The sequence below is a fragment of the Medicago sativa genome, chromosome 4 (genome assembly GCF_051527215.1).
Source record: "Medicago sativa cultivar Bolivia chromosome 4, Bolivia_mono, whole genome shotgun sequence".
NCBI lineage: Eukaryota > Viridiplantae > Streptophyta > Magnoliopsida > Fabales > Fabaceae > Medicago > Medicago sativa.
This window is the reverse complement of record NC_140752.1, coordinates 83,201,572-83,216,371: the sequence shown is the minus strand read 5'-3', so window position 1 is coordinate 83,216,371 and position 14,800 is coordinate 83,201,572. Positions and strand designations below refer to the sequence as shown.

The 14,800-nt window shown below is 33.4% G+C and overlaps 3 protein-coding genes across 5 annotated transcripts; all 3 read left to right on the top strand.

The window, feature by feature from the left end:
• Positions 1-632: 632 nt before the first annotated feature.
• On the top strand, positions 633-2,406 carry LOC146932797 (uncharacterized). The gene has a single exon (XM_085704534.1). The coding sequence runs from the start codon at positions 865-867 to the stop codon at positions 1,996-1,998; it is 1,134 nt and encodes a 377-aa protein (XP_085560660.1). The 5' UTR covers positions 633-864; the 3' UTR covers positions 1,999-2,406.
• Positions 2,407-4,858: 2,452 nt separating this feature from the next.
• Positions 4,859-8,135, top strand: LOC146932796 (dihydroceramide fatty acyl 2-hydroxylase FAH1-like). Of its 3 annotated transcripts, none has more exons than XM_085704540.1 (6): positions 4,859-5,179; positions 5,513-5,570; positions 5,793-5,885; positions 6,078-6,380; positions 7,172-7,318; positions 7,806-8,135. In XM_085704540.1, exons 2-6 carry the CDS (start codon positions 5,520-5,522, stop codon positions 7,926-7,928), a joined length of 717 nt encoding a protein of 238 aa, XP_085560666.1. In that variant the 5' UTR covers positions 4,859-5,179; positions 5,513-5,519; the 3' UTR covers positions 7,929-8,135. The 3 variants fall into 3 exon arrangements, with proteins under 3 accessions (XP_085560666.1, XP_085560667.1, XP_085560665.1); XM_085704541.1 differs by having other exon boundaries at positions 4,860-5,199; XM_085704539.1 differs by lacking the exon at positions 4,859-5,179 and adding an exon at positions 5,326-5,426.
• A 2,449-nt stretch (positions 8,136-10,584) lies between these two features.
• On the top strand, positions 10,585-12,968 carry LOC146932795 (dihydroceramide fatty acyl 2-hydroxylase FAH1-like). The gene is made up of 4 exons (XM_085704542.1): positions 10,585-10,766; positions 10,862-11,323; positions 12,386-12,532; positions 12,722-12,968. Exons 1-4 carry the CDS (start codon positions 10,716-10,718, stop codon positions 12,839-12,841), a joined length of 780 nt encoding a protein of 259 aa, XP_085560668.1. The 5' UTR covers positions 10,585-10,715; the 3' UTR covers positions 12,842-12,968.
• Positions 12,969-14,800: the final 1,832 nt, after the last annotated feature.

Here is a 14,800-nt window from a genome sequence, read left to right as displayed (position 1 = left end):
GATCGAAAAATGTAGAGGGTTCATATGGGGAGATTCCCCCAACAAAGATATGCATCTCTTGCTTTATTGGAGTTTGAGTTTGAAACGGTTTATTGGAGTCGCTATATTTCCAAGATAAATTTTTTATGGGTCTTGTTAACAAGTGCCTTAAGGGCATTGTTTAAGGAACTCACAAAAGGAAAATATGTCTTGAAAATATAAGTCAAACACTTGTTAAAGTCATACTCGTACAATTTCCAATGCAAAAGTTTTTACTTTTATATGCTTAAACAATGCCTTTAAGGCACATTTTCCATTTTTTATTTGTAGAATCTTTAACAAAAAAACACTTGTTAACAAGACCATTTATGTATTTTTTTGGGAAAATACTTCCATGACATAGCTTGTGTGTCATTGGTGCCATTGGAGAAATCCTGGCCATTGATGTGTGGGGATGTGTGTGTGTGTGGTGGAGATGCAAGCTATGACACCAATGACATACAAGCTATGACACCAAAGTGGAGTCCTTTTTTTTGGGAGCATCGAAGGAACCCAAACGGTGTTGACTTATCAAACACTCATTTGAGACACGTCCTAATTCCTACTACCCTAGCACATAACACATGATAAACAACACGTTAAAAGGTGCAAAAAATAAATATCCTAATAAAAAGGGTCCAGTACCCCCACTGTGACACTATCTCTTCACCTTCCTTCCTCTTTCCACACTCATACACATTTCTCTTTCCGTGCCCCTCCAAACATATTTTTAAAACGAATCAAATCAAATATTGATTCATTCTATTCTATAAATAAAACCACAGCACTCTTCATAACCCTACTTTTACATAACATAGCAATAGTGTTGATTTTTGTGAGTCAACAATGCCTCTTCTATGGACCAACAAAAACAGGGTAAACCGAGTTTTCCAAATCGTCGCCGATCTTCATTCATCTAAACGCAGTTCTTCTTTTGCCGTTCAGACCGGTTTCCCCACCTCCCTCATCGATCTTTTAATCAAAAACCGTACCCGTTTCACAAATCCCAAATCCAATAAACCGTTTCAAACTCAAACCTCTGATCCACCGCCGCCAGAGACACCCAGTTTTAACGATTGCAAGGTTGATTGCGCCGAACCGGACCACACCGACTCTCAGAATTTAACTCAGTTGATCACCGATGAAAACCTAAACGATGACGTGGTTTTGAATTCGGATCAAGGGGTTACTCGGGTTGGAAAAAGTGATGATGGGTCGGGTTCAAAATCGGTACTTGGGATTTTTCTGATGATGTTTATAACTGTCGTTTCGATTGCGAGTTTTGAGAAACTCACTGTTGGGGTCACTGTTTCAGCATTAGTGCTTTTGTTTCTTGAATACGCGGTTTTGTGTTCTAAACCGAAAGAGGAAATTAAGGTTGTTCTAACTGATTCCTTGTCATTTGAGGAAATTAAGGTTGTTGGTGTTTCTTCAGAAGACACTTCTTCGTGTGATGGTGTTAAACTGGATTGTGTCGAGGAAGATAAGAAATTGGAATGTTCTGAAAAAGTTGTGGATTCATGTAAAGTTTCATTACATGAAAATAAAGTTAACAATAGTGTTAAGTTTAAATCTATGTTGAAAAAACTTTTGGGTCAAAAGTTTCAACGTTCTTCAAGAAAAGAGGAAAAAGAAGAATGCAAAGTTGAGAGTAGAAGCGGTGAAGATGGTTGTAGTAACAATTTTGAAAAAGATTTTGAATTAAAAGAGGAGGTGGTAGTGGTAGATAGTGGAAGCAAATCACCATTGTTGCTCAATGTTAAACCAGAAGACATGAGAGTAACTAGTGAAGTGAAGACAGTAGATAGTGTTGGGAATTCAGATTACATGATTTTATTTGGAATTGCACTTGTTGGGCTTGTGATGGGTCGTTTTCCAGCACTAATACTTACAATGACATGGTGTTTGATGGTAAAGATAGCTGCAGTACGAGGAAGATCCAAGAAGCCTCTGATCAAATCTTGTGTTCCAAATTCTTGATGGAATATTGGATGGTGGTCTTTTGGTGAATCAAGTTTTGCATACTCGATTTCATTATTGTTTTTGTTTTCTTCCTCGCACATTTTAGTTAGTATCATGTAATTCAATTGGTGAATTTACATGTGAGCTTATACTCTCAATGCTCATCCTTCATTGTGATTAGAACTCCAATTATTTGTTGGGATTTGGGAATCCAACTTGATGAAATATGTAAATTTTATACTATATACACCTTCCGGTTACAAATATAAGCAAAAATCCATGTTTTAGATTAATTCAATAAATGATGTATGTGGTCTTTATTGTAGATAACATACATTATTTATTGAATGAATCTAAAATATGAATTTTTGCTTATATTTATGACCGGAGGGTGGACGAAATTATAGCGACTATACATTCTTTTGAGTTAGGTTGCATAAGCAATGTGTGCATCACATAGTAGAAATTAAGCATTCATTTAGTTGTCCATGATGATACCTAAGACGATACACAAACTCAACAACAATATTAAAGATCACAAACATAAACTCACTATATTTTGATAATATCCATTAAGTTGGAACAGTTTTTGTGAACAAACTTAATTAACTTGAAGACACCTCCAACACATAAAATTTTGATCCCACATAAAATCATCTATCTAGATCCAAGCTTTGTGGTTCTCTTTTTTCCAACATCCTTTTTCATCAAATCACAACTAATTTCATCATGTGCGGGTTATACAGTGTAATCTTGTTGTATTCATATGATCTACTCAAAATTAGTGTGTAGTGTCTGCAAAATAACAATAACATAAACATTTCAGCTTTAATTATATAAGAGTTAAATAAGTTTTCCGTCCCAAACAAGTTACTAAAATATCTAGGTTGAGATTATATATCTTTAAATGGTTTTTTTTTTCTCGCAAACTTGTTAAGAACGTTATAAAAAAAACTCTCTGATTAAAAAGAGCTAAAAATTTGATTTGTAGTTTGAGACTTTAGTTATTTTTTATCTTGAACTTTTGAAATTTATAAAATTCATCCCACGTTAAAAATTCTACATAAAATTTTAAATTTTTATAAAGAAAATTTCTATAATGTACTGTATAAACATGTCTGAATTTTTGTTTTGTTTTAAAACTTCAAGGATTGCGTGCTTACTTTTTTTTTAATGACGGAAATGTGCCACTTTTTTATGGGGACAAAATTTGATAATTTTTTGGGGACGAAGCGATTTATTTAACACATTACTCCCTCCGGTCACTATTATAAGCAAAAATTAACTTTTTAGGTTCATTCATTGAATGATGTATTTGGTCTATATTATTGACCAAATACATCATTTAATGAATGAACCTAAAAAATTGATTTTTGTTTATAATAGTGAGTGAAGGGAGTATATCATAAATGAGTTTCTTTTGACATGCGTGTTACACATTTTACTCTTATCTATTTCACATTAGGTGTTCCATAAAAAGTCAAAAAAGTTTTTTTTTTTTTTTTAATAACTTCCTTTGTTGGTATTCTTAACTAGTGTTTGAGGGCACCGGTTAGCATGACCCTTAATTGCGTTGATTTTGATGGCAAAATATGTATCATTTACTAAAATACTCCTATTAATTACCATTAATGGAGTAATTATAGATGATTGAAGTGTAATAAATAAGAGTATGTTAGTGGAAAAAATAATAAATATTGTATTAGCATTATAAAATGGACAAATAATTTGAGATACGAAAAAATAGGAAATGGGACGTCTAATGTCAGACAGAGAGAATAGTTTTTATAAAATACCTTTGCATCAAGTTAATTCTTTATAAAATATTCTTATAGTTTGTTATTGTAAAACACTAGGGTCATTTGATAGAGTTGAGAGCCGATGTGATGATCTCTGGACTCCCTCGTAATCCAACAGCGGTATCATAGATGAAATTCCATCGATTTTTTTGTGTCAAAAGTTTTCTTGACAAGGTGTCCAACTAGAGAGTTATGTTGAGTGCGGCAAGAAGGGTACGAGTGGATGAAAAAGCTTCCGTCCGAGGGGGAGCATACCCATAAAGAATGATGGACTCACACTTGAGGGGGAGATTGTTAGTATATAAAGTGTGATTAATATGTTTCAGATCGGATGGAAAAGTGAATGTTGAACACTTTATAAGTGAGAGGAGCCATAAATCTAATGCCTTAAATTTTTTTAGTTAACGTGTCGTGTGTCTCTCACTTATATGATGGTTCAAGACCCGATGTGATGATCTCCCGGAGCCCCTAATGACCAAACACATAGAATATAACACTTGTATAACATTCAAAGAAGGATTCCACTAATCGGATGCTCATGGGCTAGAAACATAGTTGCTCAGTATAAAAACCAACTCATAATCTCTCTAGGTGTACACATTTTTCTACCTAAAATACTTCCCATATTCGATGCATTCTTACTTATTCGTCAGAGTATTCATTGATATGGAAAAGTCAACTAAATAATATTTAGTCGGTCTTAGTCTTTCACTCATTGCAAAGAGATGATTTTAGGTCATTTTTGATCTGTTTATTTTTTCCCATTTATTTTGATCTAAATAAGTGATTTATGTCATTTAAATAAATGATTTTCACATATATCATGTGTTTTCTTTACGTTTTTAGCAACATTGATTTTAATGTATTATTCTCTTAATTTAAAATAATGAATATCGTTTTGTTGTAAGAAGGATTGCACGAATCGAAGAGCTACAACTCAAAGTTGTCACCTCTTTCCACACCACAAATCTTATTAGATCGACATAAATCAAACTTTTTAAAACTTAAAGTAAAATAAAAGTTAAAACCAAACATGCTATCTTGCCCATAAATAAACTCTACGTGTCACATTTGATGTTGAAATAACAGAGCTGTCACGAGTTGAATTAATACAACTTGCAATAAGAAAGATTTTGTGGGAAGTGCGTCGTTCCCAATTTACCACTGTGTCGTCCCCAAAACATACCCCACTCACTCACTTACCTGTGCCAATGATCTTTCTCATATTTTTTTTTCCAGATCATCATGTTCGGAACAGCATTTTTTTTGTAGTGTTTAGTGAAGAGACTATACAAAAAAAAGAGGACTAAAGAGCAAAAAAGGAAAGAACATTTGGGGGGTTAGAAAAAATAGAAGAAAAAACAGGGAACAACCTGTAATAAACACGTTTGACACGAAAGGTCGAGAAGCGGTTTAACCTGTATACTGTATTTGTATATTTGAATTCTATTATGAGGTTGTCTTTTTGTTTAACGTGTGGATCACATGCCCCATTCCTTAATTTAGATTACATATAATAATAATAATAATTGTCATCACATTATTCATTCATTCATTCACAAACTTAGATTCCAATTCAGTTGTTGAGATTTTAGCCTCCCTCTTTCAAAGAGGGAGACTTAACACTTCTCTTCTCAGATCTCCTCGGTTCGTTTCATTTTCCAGATCTGCTTCTGCTTCTTTTTTTTTTTTTTTTCAATCCTAATTTTTCTTCTTTTGTTCTTATTTTTCAGTTGCAAGATGGTTGCAAACAAATTTGTTGTTGATTTGAATAAACCCCTTGTTTGTCAGGTAACCAACTCAATTCACTTTTTTTTTTTTGTTTTGTTTTTCATAGATTAATCCTATTCGAGTCGTGTCGGACACTAAATGTGAGTATCTCTGAGCTCCAGACATTTTAATTATCTCATCTCTATTCGTAATACTAATGCGTACCGATACTCAACCAAACTCCAGAGTACTTAAGAATTTACTTTATTTTATACTAATTGAATTGACAACACTATGTGACAGGTTGGTCATCTTGGTGAAGATTATGATAAATGGGTTCATCAACCTATTATGGGCAAGGAAGGCCCTCGTTTCTTTCATAGCAGTATCTTGGAGGTACCTACCCTACCCTACCCTACCTACATTAAATTTTCATCATTCATGTCCATATGCATTAAAATTGATTATTTTGGTTTTACTCGACTCAAAAGATTAGTCTCTGGAATTGTGTTTAGAGGGTTTTGGTTTTCAACAAACAATGTTGTATCGAAATTAATTACATTATTAAGATTTGTGTTGTTGGAACAGGTTTTCACGCGAACTGCTTGGTGGGTGATTCCAATTATTTGGGTTCCAATTGCATCTTGTTTCATTTATAACTCTTTCAGATTGGGACTCCCTGTTCCTCACCTCCCTCTTTTCGTGCTACTCGGCATTTTTGTATGGACATTGACCGAATACTTATTGCACCGTTTTCTTTTCCATGTTCAAACTAAGAGCTATTGGGGTAATACATTGCATTATCTTCTCCATGGTTGCCACCATAAGCACCCTATGGATAGCTTAAGACTTGTTTTTCCACCAGCTGGAGCCGCTTTAATAGCCTACATGGTATACCCCTTTCTACATTTTTCTTTTGTTCATTCTAAATAATGCCTTTTCATTATATGCATGATTTTGTTACCTCTAAAGATAACTGTGACATAGTTTCTCTGGTAATTTGAATCAATAGTAACTTCATCTTTATATAAACTCTTTATTATGGATGCCTCTAATCATTTCAAGTAGAAATTATACATTAGTATTTTGTTTTTGTGCGTGTTTTACGCTATTTTAATGCATCATAAGATTCATAACTGTGGTGTTAGTGTAAATGATGGATTTTAAATTTCATTGTTTAGTTTTGAAGGAATGAATGGGAATGGGATAACAACCTTAGAAGTTTGTTTTAGATACTTATACCAATTCAATTGATGTTGGTATCAGAAGTACGGTGTTAAGTACTTTGAAATCTTGAGGATGTGTTATAATATTTGACATACTTGTAGGGGATATTGAAGTCTGTTAGTATTAGACGAGGAAGAAAGTAATGTTAGGGTCAAATGCAGAGGTTAGGATACCTTCATGTATTGCTACCATACAACTCATAAGCCTTATCAAACAAGAAAGACACATTAATTAAGCTACGTTCATCCGTTTCAACTAGCCAGAAATACATGTCTTGTTTCGAATGATATGTAATCTAAGACAAGCAGCTCTTCATTAGTATTAGAGAAGAGAGTGCAGTAAATGAGTAGTACATAGGATATCCTCTATAGAAGAACTATTGACAATATCTCATTAAACATGAAATTATATTTGTTCAATGAATTGATGCTAGCATTTTTGTCTGCAACGTCCAGATCTGGTCCTCAGTGAAGCTTGTATTCCCTCCTTCAATTGCTCCTGCTGTGTTTGGAGGCATTTTGTTGGGCTATGTGATGTATGATTGCACACATTATTACTTGCATCATGGTCAACCAAAGAGTAATGTGCCAAAAAATCTCAAGGTATAAGCACTTTCCCTTCTTAAAATGTGGACGACAATCTGCAATTCCTTGCTCCAATGTGTTACTTTTGCAAAATCATCTTGTCAATTAATAACCATTGTATAGTTTACCTTACCAAAGCCAGACATATTAGTTGATCGAAAACTGGTCTTTTAGCATTTACCACTAGTTACTACTGTGACATTCTTTTCCGTTTCATTTATCCATATGGGTCTCTTAAACTTGGGTCACAAAACTTAATAGCATTCTTCTATCAACTATTTTAAAGAAATTTGGTCCTTATTTTCTTCAGTAACAACAGTGACCTTTTTGGTGAAAGATAAACAGCTCCTACTAAGAATATGATGGTGCATGCCTTTCTTTTTCGAACATGACATTGTATACTCTTGTAGTGTTGCACTTTCTTTATGATGCATTAATGATTATCTAAATCTTGCAAGCCTTAGAAAGACAACTGACAAGTAATCGTTCCTTCCTTATTTTGCAGAAGTACCATTTGAATCATCACTACAGGGTCCAGAGCCTTGGCTTTGGCATCACTTCACCACTATGGGATAAGGTTTTTGGAACGGTTCCTCCTCCATCAAAAGTGGATGCCAAACGTAGATAAGTAACAATTGAGATTTGCATTTGTTCATTGGTTATTTATAGCAAATTGAGGAGTTCAGACCAAAAAAAGTGAAGAATTCTCTTTGTGATTGTCTAATTTTCTTTGCTCCTTTGGTGTTTTTTGAGGGTTAACATGCCATAACATTGTGTAAAAATCCATAATATGTATCAAATTTGATTAGTAGATAAACTCTGCTACCTCTGCACAGTCCTTTCTCTGGTAACTTCTTCCTACCACCATTCCTTCTTCCTTTAGATTGCTTAATGTAGGTTGACTTCTAGTTTCAAAGATATCAAGGGATTCAATTACACGTTATTTCCATGATAGGAAAAAATTGTCATTGACAATTTTACAAATGACATTATTGTCTATCATGGAATTAATGTAACAATCTGTTTGAAATATCTACACAGTTGATGGCAATTAGGTAAAAGACTGCAGCTGCCATAATTGTTAAGCTTACACAAATACCATGCAGAAGCGAAGTGCATGTTTCAATTGTACGAGTTTGGCTAAATTATGGCTGCACTGTGATTTTGTTGAAGCTCTACAATCTTTAAACATAAATCTGCACTATCCCGTGCTTTTCTCATTGCACAATATTAAGCAGAAATATATGCATACAATCTTTATTCTTCGTTTTATAATAATTCAACATGTAAACAGATTTAACTTAACCATATTTGTGATATTGAAAATATGATCTAGCTTTCTAGCCATAATTACTCCTTTGATCTTCTCTTCTTCTTGTCTTATACACTTTCTTACTTACCAGTTGGCAATGGAGGGATGCTCTGCTCATGCCTAAAGAAATTGGATGGAGCAACTTTAGTTTTCACCTTTACTAACCTGTTGAAATTACCCTAAAATAGCTATCTGGCTACTTGACAAAATAAAATAAAATTGAGAGATAAAAAATGCATTTAAGCACAATTTTTTTTGGTTACAATTTAAGCATCTTCGAATAAAGACAGTAATTTCCCATTATCTCATTGTTTTTTAGTATTCTGGTATTGCAGCAAATTTTTTCTGTCTTGATTCCTTATGTGTTGTAGATCTGTAACCCACATTTTTCTTTGATGCTGGCAGTTAAGGATGCAACATAAAGAAATGTATCAAACTTAAATTTGCCAGAAACTAGAAGAGAAAAAACAATTATGATTTCGTATGTTTCTTTTTTAAAATTTAAGATGACATGGTAAATGGATAAAACTAATTGAATGACATTGTAAATCAGTGTTGCAATGCATATAAGTTACTCTATTTCCAAACCAATAAGAGATTGTCTGCTCCACTACCTTTTATAGAGACTAAAATATATTTAACCGTTACCAACACTAAAAATGCATTTAACCCTTACCCAACATTAAAACCAAGAACAGTGGTGAAGGTGATGAGTGTGCCGAGGTAGCCTTTTACCTCATTGTCATCGGAAAAGCTAATTAGGACACACAATATGGTTTTCGAGCTGAATCTGGTAATCCTAATTAATTGTAAGCGTCGACATAACTTTCCTGGTATATTTGGCTCCTTCGTTGTCAATGACTAGAATCATTGTAACTGGTAGGAGGTAGCAAGTAAGACATGAGAGGTGTGAATATGGTGGTCGTACTTGGGGACGATGCCCACTATTTACATTGGTGGTTTGCATGATAAGCTCCTTGTAGTTGTAGTCAGCTAACTTCACTCATTGAATCACTACTTGATAAGTCAATTTTGTTACATGATATTGTGGCGTGATTAGTGTAATTAATAGATCCCGAATAGGTGGGTTAGGGGCGGACCTGGACTTACAATGTTGGTGAGGCACAATATTTTTGTCAAATAATTAAATAAAACTAAATTTAATAAGAAAGAAATTATATTATAAATAGTTGTAGCAACCAAAATTACAAAAAAATACTCTATTTTTCATTTGTTGAAAATGAGCTAAAATTGTATCGTTACTAATTGTTTTGTTTTATATATGTTACAAGACGATCCATTGGTCACTCATCTTGCTACTTAGTTGACTCTATACATATTCTGCACGTGCTCTGTAAAACATAGATAGATACTAAGTCTAAGTCCCACATCGGCTACATTGCAAGCTTACAAAGCCAAACTATAATATAAATAAGTGAACAACATGAGGCAAAAGTAGAACAATTCTCTTTGTGCTGCATCAAATGCATGTGGGTCATTCACGTTGTGCATAAAATGTACTGCACTAGTTTAAAGTTTTTGACTATGCTTGTGTTTTGGACCAACATTTGATTATTACTATCTAGAACAATTATTGAGCATACTTTACTTACATCGAGACAAACTCTAGACTATATTCCCTTAGAGATCGAAAGGTTATAAACAAAAAAAAAAAAAGTAATTGAGAATTCAATTGATCAAATATAATTTTCCTTAGTTGAATATTATTTTATTTTTGCTACTAAGAATACAAATAATATACATAAATTGATCATATATTTAGTTTGGAATTAGTTTTTGTTTGAATTTATATATTTTCAAAAAGGAATATATATAAAAGAAAGAAAAACGTGAATTAAATTGCATCTTTTTAATCGACATGTCTTCTAAGCTTGGTCAAGTAGCGGTGGACGGTTCATGACTACATGTATGATAACGAGAACTAACTTAATTTTCCTATGAAAATGAGTTAATGACTTTTATTGCTCAAAAGTGTGTATGCTACTGATAAATAGGCATCATCACATTACCTCTTCAAAAATATCACTATAGAAGTGTGTATGCTACTGTCGTACATTGCTAAAATTTGTCTTTAGTTTCAAGATGGTTGCAGAGAAATTTGTTGTTGATTTGAATAAGCCCCTTGTTTTCCAAGTAACCTCAAATTATTACATTCCATTTTTATTTATCCTCAAAACTTTTTTAATCACTGCACCATCACAATTTAATTTTAAAACACTTTGTGACAGGTTGGTCATCTTGGTGAAGATTATGAAGAATGGGTTCACCAACCTATTATGCGCAAGGAAAGCCCTCGTCCTAAAACTCTAGTTACATTACATTTTTCATATCATTCATTCATTCATTTTAATGTATCAAAATTAATTATGAATTTTGTGTTGGAACAGTTTTTCACACGCACCGTTTGGTGGGTGGTTCCAATTGTTTGGGTACCAGTTGCATCATGTTTCATATATAACTCTTTCAGATTGGGACTCTCTACTCCTCAAATCACTCTTTTCGTGCTTCTTGGCATTTTTGTATGGACATTGCTCGAATACTTGTTGCACCGTTTTCTTTTCCATGTTCAAACTAAGAGCTATTGGGGTAATACGTTGCATTTTCTTTTCCATGGCTGCCACCATAAGCACCCCATGGATAGCTTAAGGCTTGTTTTACCACCAACTGCAGCCGTTTTATTTGCCTCTCCGGTATTCCCCTTTCTACATAATAATGATATTCCTTATATTTTGCGGATGTGTTAGAATATTTTACATTATTTTTGTTAACATTATATTATTTTACATGCATGTAGGTTGATTATATTGATGCATGTTATTTTTAAACAAGAAATTACAATATTAGAGTGAGTGGTGAAATGCAAAGGTGAAGATACCATCACGATTCAACGCGTTAGTCTTTTTAACGAACAAGAAAGATACTTTTTTTTAAAGACAGATCAACTATGTCGAGTTCATGGTTATTACCTAACAATAAATAAAACATGTCTTTGTTTCCCCGAATCGGAATGGACCAAAATTTTTGGAGGTCTAAAACAAATCTTATAGTAAAGATTTTTAAAATAAATAAAAAATAATACATAAATAGGGGGGTAAAATCTTGAAAAATGTAAAATGGGGGGGGGGGGGGGGGGTGAAATTCCGAGTTTTAAAATAGGGGGGGTAAAATCCAGTTTGAGTCAAAATAGGGGGGGCAAAACTGCACTTAAGCCTTCTTTTAAAAATATACCTCTTAAAAATGATTTTTATGAGAAGATACTCAGAATAATTTCGCATTTTAGGTATTTTTAAAAATTTAGTAACGAAAAAATGACATAATAAAAAGATTAGGAACGAATATACCTATTACACAATGGAGGCAGCTGACCCCATATAACCCTTATTTCTTTTAGCCAATAATGATTTTTTTTCTTATTTAGACCCCACGTCAAATATAGTGACGTCCCCACATAGTCCCACTAATAACACTAGAGACAAACTAATACTATAGTTGAAAGGAGTTTTTGCTGTGGACGTATGTAAAAATTAAAATGTCTATTATTAGATGTATATTTTGGTGGAGGCATAAAGGAAGGATTTGGGATGCCTAATGTTTGGGTAAAATGTAGCTTGTTTTCGCAAATGGTCAAAAACTTGTTGACGTCTTACAAAGTGATTGATTGCATTTACATGTATGCGATATTGGTAAAATGTTGATATGCTTAATGTTTGTAAAAAGAGGTATGCTTACTGATTTTTGTGTGCATTGTCCAGTTCTGGCCCTTGGTGAAGCATGTATGCCCTCATTCAATCGCTCCTGCTTTGTATGGAGGCATATTGTTGGGCTATATGATCTATGATTGTACACATTACTACTTGCATCATGGCCAACCTAAGAGTCATGTACCCCGAAATCTCAAGGTATATCCACTTTCTCTTCCTTAAATGTAGACGACAATCTAATGTTTTACGTTACAAAATGATCTTGTTATCAAGATAAACGGTGTTGACATTCTTGTAGTGTTGCACTTTCTTTATGTAGCAATTTTGCATGTAAATCGTGCAAGCCTTAAAAGGATCATAAGTAATCGCACCTTCCTTATTTTGCAGAAGTATCACTTGAGTCATCACTATCGGGTCGCAAGCCTTGGTTTTGGCGTCACTTCACCACTTTGGGACAAGGTTTTTGGAACGTTTCCTCCACCATCAAAGCTAAATGACAAACGTTGATAAGTAACTGTTGAGGTTGCATTTATAGTTGGTTAAGTATTGTAAATTGAGGAGTTTATACTTTAGACCAGAGAAGTTTAGAATATGGAGGAGGGTAATGTGTCATCTTCTGTGGAATCATTGTTATTAAAATCCCGATCAGAATCCTAGAATCCTACAATCTTGTGTGGAATCAATTGAATAGAACTTTTCGATTTTAATTGCGATTTTTGCGATTTCACTATCCTCTTTTGATTTGAAGCAAAATATCGATTTTAACAACCTTATGTAGAATGGTAGAAGAATAAGGAGAAATATTCTCTATGAATATGATTATGTTTATTTTTGATTTAGTTATTCCAATTTAATTTCTCTTCTTAGGTTAGAGTCACGTTGTAAAGTGTTTAAATTTTAGTGCAACGCATTCTTGTCTCCTATTTTTTCATCTCCCTAATCGCGTGCTATAATGACAAGAAGACGACAACGATAACACCATTGCATCTGCTGCTGAAGGTTACTTTTATGACTATCTAGTGGTCTCTTTTGTAGTGGTTTGGTTGTCCCAATAATAGTTTCTTCAATTTTTACAACCATGAGGAACCTTTTAATGTCCTCAAGGTTGAGATTTAACACCCTTAGTGGAAAAAATCATGCGGTGTGGTCCTGAATTGTTACTTCTTGGATGTTCCTTTGCATGCAAGTAATGTTTTCACTTTTGTTGCAACTTTGCGCATTGTTCAAGAGCCAATTACAAGTATCTCGTATGTCATTGCAGTGATCATTCTAGTAAAAGTTGCATTTGCTCGAATTGATTTAAAAAGGTGAATAATCGATTTTAAAAGTGTCTCAAATATTGATCAACGATTAATTGTTGTTTGGTTGGTACGTGAGAGCAATCACTAGATGCCTAAAGAACAATCGTCTTATGTTTTTGTCAAACATTTTCTTGAAAATGGGGATGTTCAACAAAATTTCTATGTGAATACATCCCCACAAAATGGAATTGCTGAGATAAAGAATAGAAATCTTCTTGAGGTTGCTAGAGCTTTACTTTTTACCTATGAAGCCCCGATATGGATACGGATACGGGTACGATACGATACGGGTACGCGAATACGTCAAAAATTTCAAATTTAGGATACGATACGGCTTGGATACGTTTACAATTTTTTTTAATATATATATATATTAGACATAAACGCACAAAAAATAAATAGCGTGAAATCTTAAAACTAATTACACCAAGTCAAAATACAATGGACCATTCACCAACTAAGATATCCTTTAAACCAAAACATACCATATAAACAACCTGCACTATGATGATACCAAGGTAGTATGAAGATAGTCACCCTTTTCAAGTAATGGCCAATATAATGATCCCAATTTACAAAAATTAATACTTGTGATCAAAATACAAAGAAAAATTTTAAATAAAAATTAAATTAAATCATTCGGATACTTCTGGAATACGTATCCGGGAGTATCCTTAACGTATCCTTAAGGTATCCAATATATTTTTAAATAAAAATTAAATTAAATCATTCGGATACTTCTAGGATACGTATCCGGGAGTATCCGCGGAGTATCGGTATCCGATACGTATCCGACACGGGTACGGCACCATTTTGGAGTATCCGGGCTTCATAGCTTTTTACAAATAAGGTTCTAAAATATTTATGGGGTGGAGTTGGTTTTATTAAACTGTTACACCAAATGAAACCATCTAAGAAAAGTCTTCATTCACCATATGTTTTTATTTTATCAACTTTGCGAGGTTTTGTGACTTGTATAATTTATATAGTTTTTTTTAAAAAAATAACAATTTAGAAAAACTAAATATCATAATGTCACAATTTTATTTAATTATTAAATTGATCAAATTTTCTCAAAAATATTTAGACGAATTTCTAACTCGTGTTTAACACGGATTCCCATACTAATTATTTTAAAAATTGATGTGGATTTATAGTAGCATAC

Excerpts from the sequence above, each read along its gene's own strand:
- LOC146932797 (XM_085704534.1), top strand. The coding sequence starts at position 865 with ATGCCTCTTCTATGGACCAACAAAAACAGGGTAAACCGAGTTTTCCAA.
- LOC146932796 (XM_085704540.1), top strand. The coding sequence starts at position 5,520 with ATGGTTGCAAACAAATTTGTTGTTGATTTGAATAAACCCCTTGTTTGT. Across the intron at positions 5,886-6,077 it reads TTCATAGCAGTATCTTGGAG|GTTTTCACGCGAACTGCTTG; the intron begins GTACCTACCCTA and ends TTGTTGGAACAG. Across the intron at positions 6,381-7,171 it reads CCGCTTTAATAGCCTACATG|ATCTGGTCCTCAGTGAAGCT; the intron begins GTATACCCCTTT and ends TGCAACGTCCAG.
- LOC146932795 (XM_085704542.1), top strand. The coding sequence starts at position 10,716 with ATGGTTGCAGAGAAATTTGTTGTTGATTTGAATAAGCCCCTTGTTTTC. Across the intron at positions 11,324-12,385 it reads CCGTTTTATTTGCCTCTCCG|TTCTGGCCCTTGGTGAAGCA; the intron begins GTATTCCCCTTT and ends TGCATTGTCCAG. Across the intron at positions 12,533-12,721 it reads ATGTACCCCGAAATCTCAAG|AAGTATCACTTGAGTCATCA; the intron begins GTATATCCACTT and ends CTTATTTTGCAG.